At 44.8% G+C, this 11544-nt stretch overlaps 1 protein-coding gene across 1 annotated transcript; it reads left to right on the forward strand.

Annotated features, from left to right (window-relative positions):
- The first annotated feature begins 270 nt into the window (after positions 1-270).
- Positions 271-2857, forward strand: LOC121564828 (neuropeptides B/W receptor type 2-like). Its single transcript, XM_041875902.2, has 2 exons — positions 271-493; positions 977-2857. The coding sequence occupies exon 2, from the start codon at positions 1131-1133 to the stop codon at positions 2166-2168; it is 1038 nt and encodes a 345-aa protein (XP_041731836.2). The 5' UTR covers positions 271-493; positions 977-1130; the 3' UTR covers positions 2169-2857.
- The last annotated feature ends 8687 nt before the right edge of the window (positions 2858-11544 follow it).

Raw genomic sequence — 11544 nt, forward strand, 5'->3', positions numbered from 1 at the left:
CATCATAGCCCACTGTAATGTTCACATTGTAACAACAGTAAGCCTCACAGCAAGGCAATCAAAGTAATATTATATTGTCCACATACACTTAGATAAGTCCAGGAGCAATAATAACCTCTAGGATCTCCATCCCTACAGGAAGAAAGATAGCCACACATCGCAGCCATGTACCACACAGCAATATGCTTTACAAGAAATACACAAATGGACTATGTTGGAGGAGTAACATGACCACTATTCCTCCCTACAGTTCTGGGTACCTACAGCCTCGTGCCTCGCTGGCTGAATGGAACCTGCGCGCTGTGCTGTGGACTGACGTCACCCGTCCGCGTTTCCCCTCCAGACCAACTAGTTGGGTGGTAGACATCTCCAGCTCGGTGGTTGGGTGGTAGACATCTCCAGCTCGGTGGTTGGGTGGTAGACATCTCCAGCTCGCGCTGCTGCAGCCAGACAGAAGGCAGGGGAGGGAAAGGAGCGAGCCTCCACGAGCACGGTAAGTCCCTAAATGAGCTTTTTGTTGTAGAAACATCAAATTCACTGTTACTTTTGATTGTGTATTAGTACATGGCACAACCATGATTGCGCACGAAACTGAAATATTATTATTGTTGAAAATGTATTTCTGCACTCTCAGTACTTTTAAAATAACATTTATAATTGTGGTCCTATTGCGGGTTATTATTCAAATAACAGTGCGTCCCCACTGGGCACACACTGGTTAAATCAACGTGGCTTCCATATCATTTGCAATTAAATTACTTTGAACCAATGTGGAGCTGGCTGGGAATATACGTTGAATTGACGTCTGTGCCTAGTGGATCTATTTGTGTAGGTTGGTGTTGTGTTTATCCAATCCATTATGATAAATGAGGGTGAAATTATGATATAATGTGTTGTGAATAAACTATTAACGGCAGAAGAGGTTTGTTGTGATGTACTGCTTTTAATTTGTATTCAATATTTCTGTTCTCCATAGATTTCGTGATGCGTAAAACCAGACAGAGCCGACCTACACAGGAGCCAAAATGATACTTCACGACTGCCTGTTTTACCTCTAAACAAACATGCATCCTGAACGACGTGCTTTCCTCTATTCTTAGGTGAAATAATACATAAGAAAGACTTAGAAGATGGAGAACATATCTATCTCGAACACCCGAAGTGTATTTCCGGTGGTGTGTAACGACTCCATGGACTACTATTATCTGAGCGCGACTAACCGGACAGATCTGAACTGCACGCCCCAGTCCGAATTCTACTTTTACGCGGACCTCTACGTAGTCCTGCCGGTGATATATTCGGTAATATGCGCCGTGGGGTTAACGGGGAACACGGCCGTTATCTACGTCATCCTCAAAGCTCCCAAAATGAAGACGGTGACCAATATGTTTATCCTAAACTTGGCGATAGCCGACGACCTGTTTACCCTGGTCCTACCCATCAACATCGCCGAACACCTGCTCCACTACTGGCCCTTTGGAGAGGTGCTGTGTAAGATCATCCTGAGCATAGATCACTACAACATCTTCTCCAGTATCTATTTCCTAACGGTCATGAGTGTGGACCGTTACTTGGTCGTCCTGGCGACGGTGCGTTCCAAGCGTATGCCCTACCGCACCTACCGCGCGGCCAAGATAGTCAGCCTGTGCGTCTGGATCCTCGTGATTCTCATCGTGATGCCGTTCACGGTATTCGCCGATGTGTACATCAGTCCCGATGACTTGGACCGGAAAAGCTGCGTCCTCAGCTTCCCGAGCCCGGAGAGTTTGTGGTTCAAGGCGAGCCGGATTTACACCCTGATCCTCGGCTTCGCCATCCCGGTGTCCACCATCTGTATTCTCTACACCATGATGCTGTACAAGCTGCGGAACATGCGCCTCAACTCCAACGCCAAGGCTCTGGACAAGGCTAAAAAGAAAGTGACTATTATGGTGTTTATAGTCCTAGCGGTGTGTCTGTTCTGTTGGACGGGGTTTCATCTCAGCACCGTAGTGGCTCTCACCACCGACCTGAGGACCACTCCGCTGCTCATCGGGTTATCCTACTTCATCACCAGCCTCAGCTACGCCAACTCTTGTCTGAACCCTTTTCTTTACGCCTTCCTGGATGACAGCTTCAGGAAAGCGTTCAAGAAGATGCTAGAATGTAGACCGGCGGGAATGCAGTAGCCTGCAGGATTAATGGATACATATGGTGAATATGGTATGTTAATATTGATGCCAATCAAAACAAACTATGATCATATGATTTATGTTTGCTTGAATCTTCATTATGGGGGCTTATCATTGTTACCATTGTATGACTTCAATATTTTTACATGGAACATATCATATGGAATATATCATATGGAATATATCATATGGAATCATATGGATTCTGGCAAGAGTTGGAAGGGTGGTATTTATTTTCCATGGGTATTTTCCTCCTCCTCCTCCTGTCCTGAGAGGGCAGGTAGCCTACTCTGTAGTGAAGCTATGGGCCTTCAAAAGACAGTGATGTAACCTATACACTTTTGCTGTAAATACATAGTTGTTCTTCTGGCCTATGTCATTGTGAACCATAGACAAACTGGGTCAACTGGTGTACAGTCCCAATCTAGCTAACGATGTGAACTAATTCTACATTTCAGTCAGTCTATCTTATGGAGAATAATAATATCAACATATCTCCATGGTCAAGTTCAAGCTGAAGTTCAAGTAATCATTTGCGTTGACATGACACACTTTGAAAATGACTTTTAGCTTTTCCGATACCAAGAGAGTCCACATGTTACGTGTTCACAAGTAGCACTTATACACTGTATCGTACGGACAGAAATACATTGATTTTTTTTTTTTATATCTGCTGACAAATAAAATATAAGCAACCAACTGTGTGGTTTATTTACAGGAGGGCTCTCATTCATAATGGACCTTAGAGAGCACACTGTGTGGTCCCATGCCATATGACGGGGTAGATCCAGCTGTGTGGTCCCATGCCATATGACGGGGTAGATCCAGCTGTGTGGTCCCATGCCATATGACAGGTAGATCCAGCTGTGTGGTCCCATGCCATATGACGGGTAGATCCAGCTGTGTGGTCCCATGCCATATGACGGGTAGATCCAGCTGTGTGGTCCCATGCCATATGACGGGGTAGATCCAGCTGTGTGGTCCCATGCCATATGACGGGTAGATCCAGCTGTGTGGTCCCATGCCATATGACGGGGTAGATCCAGCTGTGTGGTCCCATGCCATATGACGGGTAGATCCAGCTGTGTGGTCCCATGCCATATGACGGGTAGATCCAGCTGTGTGGTCCCATGCCATATGACGGGTAGATCCAGCTGTGTGCATCAATACCAAATTAATCAAATCACAGTTTATTCGTCACGTGCACAGGATAAATGGTGCAAAGGGTACAATGAAATGCTTACTTACAAGCTCTCAAAAGTGCAGTACAGTTTAAGAAAAAATATTCGTAAATAATTAATTAAAAAGTAGTAAAAAAAACAGTGATGTAAATATATAGACAATAAGAAAATACAGTATACTATGAAATGTGCTTCATAAATTGAAATAATGGAATTATGGAATTAGATAGAGTGGGGAGAACAAGCATTTGATACACTGCCGATTTTGCAGGTTTTCCTACTTACAAAGCATGTAGAGGTCTGTAATTTTTATCATAGGTACACTTCAACTGTGAGAGACGGAATCTAAAACAAAAATCCAGAAAATCACATTGTATGATTTTTAAGTAATTCATTTGCATTTTATTGCATGACATAAGTATTTAATACATCAGAAAAGAAGAACTTAATATTTGGTACAGAAACCTTTGTTTGCAATTACTGAGATCATACATTTCCTGTAGGTCTTGACCAGGTTTGCAAACACTGCAGCAGGGATTTTGGCCCACTCCTCCATACAGACCTTCTCCAGATCCTTCAGGTTTCGGGGCTGTCGCTGGGCAATACGGACTTTCAGCTCCCTCCAAAGATTTTCTATTGGGTTCAGGTCTGGAGACTGGCTAGGCCACTCCAGGACCTTGAGATGCTTCTTACGGAGCCACTCCTTAGTTGCCCTGGCTGTGTGTTTCGGGTCGTTGTCATGCTGGAAGACCCAGCCACGACCCATCTTCAATGCTCTTACTGAGGGAAGGAGGTTGTTGGCCAAGATCTCGAGATACATGGCCCCATCCATCCTCCCCTCGATACGGTGCAGTCGTCCTGTCCCCTTTGCAGAAAAGCATCCCCAAAGAATGATGTTTCCACCTCCATGCTTCACGGTTGGGATGGTGTTCTTGGGGTTGTACTCATTCTTCTTCTTCCTCCAAACACGGCGAGTGGAGTTTAGACCAAAAAGCTCTATTTTTGTCTCATCAGACCACATTACCTTCTCCCATTCCTCCTCTGGATCATCCAGATGGTCATTGGCAAACTTCAGACGGGCCTGGACATGCGCTGGCTTGAGCAGAGGGACCTTGCGTGCACTGCAGGATTTTAATCCATGACGGCGTGGTGTGTTACTAATGGTTTTCTTTGAGACTGTGGTCCCAGCTCTCTTCAGGTCATTGACCAGGTCCTGCCGTGTAGTTCTGGGCTGATCCCTCACCTTCCTCATGATCATTGATGCCCCACGAGGTGAGATCTTGCATGGAGCCCCAGATTGAGGGTGATTGACCGTCATCTTGAACTTCTTCCATTTTCTAATAATTGCGCCAACAGTTGTTGCCTTCTCACCAAGCTGCTTGCCTATTGTCCTGTAGCCCATCCCAGCCTTGTGCAGGTCTACAATTGTATCCCTGATGTCCTTACACAGCTCTCTGGTCTTGGCCATTGTGGAGAGGTTGGAGTCTGTTTGATTGAATGTGTGGACAGGTGTCTTTTATACAGGTAACGAGTTCAAACAGGTGCAGTTAATACAGGTAATGAGTGGAGAACAGGAGGGCTTCTTAAAGAAAAACTAACAGGTCTGTGAGAGCCGGAATTCTTACTGGTTGGTAGGTGATCAAATACTTATGTCATGCAATAAAATGCAAATGAATTACTTAAAAATCATACAATGTGATTTTCTGGATTTTTGTTTTAGATTCCGTCTCTCACAGTTGAAGTGTACCTATGATAAAAATTACAGACCTCTACATGCTTTGTAAGTAGGAAAACCTGCAAAATCGGCAGTGTATCAAATACTTGTTCTCCCCACTGTATGGGCCAGAGAAACTGGAAGAGAGACACGAGCCGGGTACCGGCAACAACACCAAGACTTGGTCACCTGGTTGAAAAGAACGAGACATAGTTTTTACATCAAAGTGACATTTCATTTTCTTTTTGTGTGGAAGACAGATTTTTCTCTGGCTACAGCACATGCGTCATGCAACCGCTCCCGGACTTGACTAACATAGTCTGGTACATTAGTAGAGGACCCAACTGAATCATCAGCCATAATTTGTTCTTTCAGTACCTTTAGAGGCCCTCTCACTGTGTGACCAAAGATTAGCTCAGCTGGGCTAAACCCAAAAGACTCTTGTAAGGTCTAGCAAACAGCACGTACGGCACCCCCTCATCCCAATCTTTTTCTGTGTCCATGCAGTGTTTACGCAACATGGTATAGTCTATTTTCATCCTTTCAAAATGTCAGCAGTCATTACAGTAGAAGTACATTTATTCTTACACTTGACTTATTCATTGGATATTATCAATCATTGATTATCAATCATACAATGATTTATCTGCTGACCGTCACATAGACGTGCATACTAGAAATACAGTAATGTTCAAAAATATAAACGCAACATGCAACGATTTTCAACTACTTTACTGAGTTACAGTTCATATAAGGAAATCAGTCAATTTAAATAAATAAATTAGGCCTTAATCTATGGATTTCACATGACTGGGCAGGAGGCACAGCCATGGGTGGGCCTAGGAGGGCATAGGCCCACCCACTGGGGAGACACGCCCAGCCAAACATAATTAGTTTTCATCAGCTGTCCGGATGGCTGGTCTCAGACGATCCCGCAGGTGAAGAAGCTGGATGTGGAGGTCCTGTGCTGGCGTGGTTACGCGTGGTCTGCGGTTGTGAGGCCGGTTGGACATACTGACAAATTCTCTAAAATGACGTTGGAGGCAGCTTATGGTAGAGAAATTAACATTCAATTCTCTGGCAACAGCTCTGGTGGACATTCCTGCAGTCAGCATGCCAATTGCACGCTCCCTCAAAACTTGAGACACCTGTGGCATTGTGTTGTGTGACAAAACGGCACATTTTAGAGTGGCCTTTTATTGTCCCCAACACAAGGTGCACCTGTGTAATGATCATGCTGTTTAATACGTTTCTTAATATTTCACACCTGTCAGGTGGATGGATTATCTCGGCAAAGGAGAAATGTTCACTAACAGGGACGTAAACAAATGAGACAAATAAGCTATTTTTGTGCGTATGGAACATTTCTAGGATCTTTTATTTCAGCTCATGAAACAAGGGACCAACACTTTACACGTTGTTGTTATATTTTTTGTTCAGTATAAAATGTTACCAGGCAGTCATTGTTCACTAAGCTAAATTATTTCTTAAAAATAAAATAAACAATCATGTCCAATGAGCCATTGTGCTAACCTAGATATCTCCAGAGTCATATGGTATATTTAGAGAGTTCGTCCATCTCTAGACATTCAGTTACATAACATGGTTTAAATAATAGAAAATTAATTATGTTCCCCAGTGTAATGTTAATGGGGGGCTAACATGGCTGCCATAGAATGTTGTAGTGTCATGTAAATGCTTCATAATGCAGAAACCTCAATGTCCCAACTCCGTACATCCATGGGTCTGGACAGCTCTATGTGAAGCTGGGGTGACCTACAAATGACCATTAATAGCGGTGTTATTTCTGAAAGCCATAACTGGTGAAACAGAGAGTAAAGCCCGGCCTCTCCTCCCACCTACTCACTCTCTCTAATACACTGTTGTGAAAACACAGTTAAGCTTGGTATCATATGACACATTATTCAGTGGAACATATAAATGCAATCTCTCTCTCTCATGTTTGATAGGTTGGCAGGTAGCCTAGCGGTTAGTGTTGGGTCAGTAACTGAAAGGTCGCTGGTTTGAATACCTGAACCCACAAGGTGAAAAATCATTTGATCAACCCTTGAACAAGGCACTTCACCCTAATTCGCTCCAGGGGCTATTCTACCACGGCTGATCCTGTAAAACAGGGTTGTCAAAGTCAATCCACGGAGGGCCGAGTGTCTGTGGAATTTTTTGTTTTTCCCATTCAATTAAGACCTAGACAATAAGGTGAGGGGAGTTCCTTACTAATTAGTGACCTTAATTCATCAATCAGGTACAAGGGTGGGGCAAAAACCCGCAGACACTCGGCCCTCCGTGGAACGAGTTTGACATGTGGTGTAAAACAATACATTTCACTTCACCAATCCAGTGTATGTGACAATTATTTCTTACATTCAAGCCAATATAATGAGGGATAGAGCAATACCTAGTCAGTTGTACTACTGAATGCATTCAACTGAACTGTTTCTTCTGCATTTAACCTCTGAATCAGAGAGGTGCGGGGGGCTGCCTTAATCCACATCCACATCATCGGCGCCAGGGGAGCCTTGCTCAGAACGACAGATTTTTACCTTGTCAGCTCGGGGACTCGATCCAGCAACCTTTCGGTTACTGGCCCAACGCTCCTACCTGCCAGGCTACCTCAGCCTGTCCTCCGATATGTCCACCTACCAGCCACCACTGACACACACCCACCCACCCACCCACCCTCCCATGCACACACTCACACACACACACACACACACACACACACACACACACACACACACACACACACACACACACACACACACACACACACACACACACACACACACACACACACACACACACACACACACACACACACACACACACACACACACACGCGTCCATGGTGTCCTTAAAGTGACAGTGAGGAGAGAGGGGAGGGGAATGATGTCCCCAGCATGTTACTTTTAGGTCATAAAATCCATTTAATCAGGCGGCAGATAGCCTAGCAGTTAGAGCATTGGGCCGGTAACTGAAAAGTCGCTAGTTCGAAACCCTGAGCCGACAAGGTGAAAAATCTGCCCATGTGCCCTTTGAGCAAGGCACATAACTCCATTGGCTCCAGGGTCGCCGTTGACCCTGGCTGTGACCCCACTCTCGATGTGTCTCAGAGGGAGGGGGATATGCAAAAAAAACACTCATATAAGCACCCACCCACTATGATAAGGACACGCCTCCTCAAGTTTAGCAGTTAAAAAGATGTAAGAACATTACATTATGGTCATGGTTTACACAGCCACATAGAGGAGGAGGAGCCACATAGAGGAGGAGGAGCCACATAGAGGAGGAGGAGCCACATAGCGGAGGAGGAGCCACATAGAGGAGGAGGAGCCTCAAAGCCACATAGAGGAGGAGGAGCCTCACAGGGGATAATATAGGGAACTACAGCAAATCAGATGGATTTGTATTATTAGACAAACTTTATTCAGTCAGGAGTCAGGACTTAATCCATCATCACTTTGTTAATAGACCTACACTGAGTGTACAAAACATTAGGAACACCCAATCACCGTCAATGGCACAGATACACAATCCATGTCTCAGTTGTCTCAAGGTTTCAAAATCCATCTTTAATCCATCTTTAACCTCTCTCCTCCCCTTCATCTATACTGATTGAAGTCGATTTAACAAGTGACGTCAATAAGGGATCTTAGCTTTCATCTGGATTCACCTGGTCAGTCTATGTCATGGAAAGAGCAGAGCTGTGTTCGAATACCCATTCTAACATACTGTATACTACATACTTAATGAGTATATACTACATACTATATACAATTAGTTCATTTTAGTATACTGTAAACAAACGTTATCCTAGCGCTTCGCCTGTCTACCAGAAGTTGATGCTGTTGCTATGCAACCTCTTGCTAGCTTGTTAGCATAACTGGCAAGTGTCTTCACTGACATTTTCAACATGTCCCTGTCTGAGTCTGTAATACCAACATGTTTCAAGCAGACCACCATAGTCCCTGTGCCCAAGAACACTAAGATAACCTACCTAAATGACTACCGACCCGTAGCACTCACGTCTGTAGCCATGAAGTGCTTTGAAAGGCTGGTCATGGCTCACATCAACACCATTATTCCAGAAACCCTAGACACACTCCAATTTGCATACCGCCCCAACAGATCCACAGATGATGCAATCTCTATTGCGCTCCACACTGCCCTTTCACACCTGGACAAGAGGAACACCTACGTGAGAATGCTATTCATTGACTACAGCTCAGCGTTCAACATTATAGTGCCCTCTAAGCTCATCACTAAGCTAAGGACCCTGCAACTAAACACCTCCCTCTGAAACTGGATCCTTGACTTCCTGACGGGCGGCCCCCAGGTGGTAAGGGTAGGTAACAACACATCCGCCACGCTGATCCTCAACACGGGGGCCCCTCAGGGGTGCGTGCTCAGTCCCCTCCTGTACTCTCTGTTCACTCTTGACTGCATGGCCAGGCACGACTCCAACACCATCATTAAGTTTGCAGATGACACAACAGTGGTGGTCCTGATCACCGACAACGACGAAACAGCCTATAGGGAGGAGATCAGAGACCTGGCCGTGTGGTGCCAGGACAACAACATCTCCCTCAACGTTATCAAGACAAAGGAGATGATTGTGGACTACAAGAAAAAGAAGAGGACCGAGCACGCCCACATTCTCATCGACGGTGCTGTAGTGGAGCAGGTTGAGAGCTTCAAGTTCAATGGTGTCCACATCACCAATGAACTATCATGGTCCAAACACACCAAGACAGTCGTGAAGAGGGCACAACAAAGCCTATTCCCCCTAAGGAGACTGAAAAGATTTGGCATGGGTCCTCAGATCCTCAAAAGGTTCTACAGCTGCACCATCGAGAGCATCCTGACTGGTTGTATCACTGCCTAGTATGGCAACTGCTCGGCCTCCGACCGCAAGGCACTACAGAGGGTAGTGTGCATGGCCCAGTACATCACTGGGGCCAAGCTTCCTGCCATCCAGGACCTCTATACCAGGCGGTGTCAGAGAAAGGCCCTAAAAATTGTCAAAGACTCCAGCCACCCTAGTCATAGACTGTTCTCTCTGCTACCGCATGGCAAGCTGCTGCTACTCTCTGTTTATTATCTATGTATAGTCACTTTAATAATTCTACCTACATTACACTACCATTCAAAAGTTTGGGGTCACTTAGAAATTAAAATAACATTAAATTGATCAGAAATACAGTGTAGACATTGTTAATGTTGTAAATGGCTATTGTAGCTGGAAACGGCTGATTTTTTATGGAATATCTATATAGGCGTACAGAGGCCCATTATCAGAAACCATCAGTCCTGTGTTCCAATGGCACGTTGTGTTTGCTAATCCAAGTTGATCATTTTAAAAGGCTAATTGATCATTACAAAACCCTTTTGCAATTATGTTAGCACAGCTGAAAACTGTTGTGCTGATTAAAGAAGCAATAAAACTGGCCTTCTTGAGACTAGTTGAGTATCTGGAGCATCAGCAATTGTGGGTTCAATTACAGGCTCAAAATGGCCAGAAATAAAGAACTTTCTTCTGAAACTCGTCAGTCTATTCTTGTTCTGAGAAATGAAGGCTATTCCATGCGAGAAATTGTCAAGAAACTGAAGATCTCGTACAACACTGTGTACTACTCCCTTCACAGAACAGCGCAAACTGTCTCTAACCAGAATAGAAAAAGGAGTGGGAGGCCCCGGTGCACAACTGAGCAAGAGGACAAATACCTTAGAGTGTCTAGTTTGAGAAACAGACGCCTCACAGGTCCTCAACTGGCAGCTTCATTAAATAGTAAACGCAAAACACCAGTCTCAACGTCAACAGTGAAGAGGCGACTCCGGGATGCTGACCTTCTAGGCAGAGTTGCAAAGAAAAAGCCATATCTCAGACTGGCCAATAAAATGAAAAGATTAAGATGGGCAAAAGAACACAGACACTGGACAGAGGAAGATTGGAAAAAAGTGTTATGGACAGACGAATCGAAGTTTGAGGTGTTTGGATCACAAAGAAGAACATTTGTGAGACGCAGACCAAATGAAAAGATGCTGGAGGAGTGCTTGATGCCATCTGTCAAGCATGGTGGAGGCAATGTGATGGTCTGGGGGTGCTTTGGTGGTGGTTAAGTGGGAGATTTGTGCAGGGTAAAAGGGATCTTGAAGAAGGAAGGCTATCACTCCATTTAGCAACGCCATGCCATAATCTGTGGACGGTGCTTGATTGGAGCCAATTTCCTCCTACAACAGGACAATGACCCAAAGCACAGCTCCAAACTATGCAATAACTATTTAGGGAAGAAGCAGTCAGCAGGTATTCTGTCTATAATGGAGTGGCCAGCACAGTCACCGGATCTCAACCCTATTGAGCTGTTGCGGGAGCAGCTTGACCGTATGGTACGTAAGAAGTGCCCATCAAGCCAATCCAACTTGTGGGAGGTGCTTCAGGAAGCATGGGGTGAAATCTCTT

This window comes from Coregonus clupeaformis, chromosome 30, assembly GCF_020615455.1.
Source record: "Coregonus clupeaformis isolate EN_2021a chromosome 30, ASM2061545v1, whole genome shotgun sequence".
NCBI classification, from domain to species: domain Eukaryota; kingdom Metazoa; phylum Chordata; class Actinopteri; order Salmoniformes; family Salmonidae; genus Coregonus; species Coregonus clupeaformis.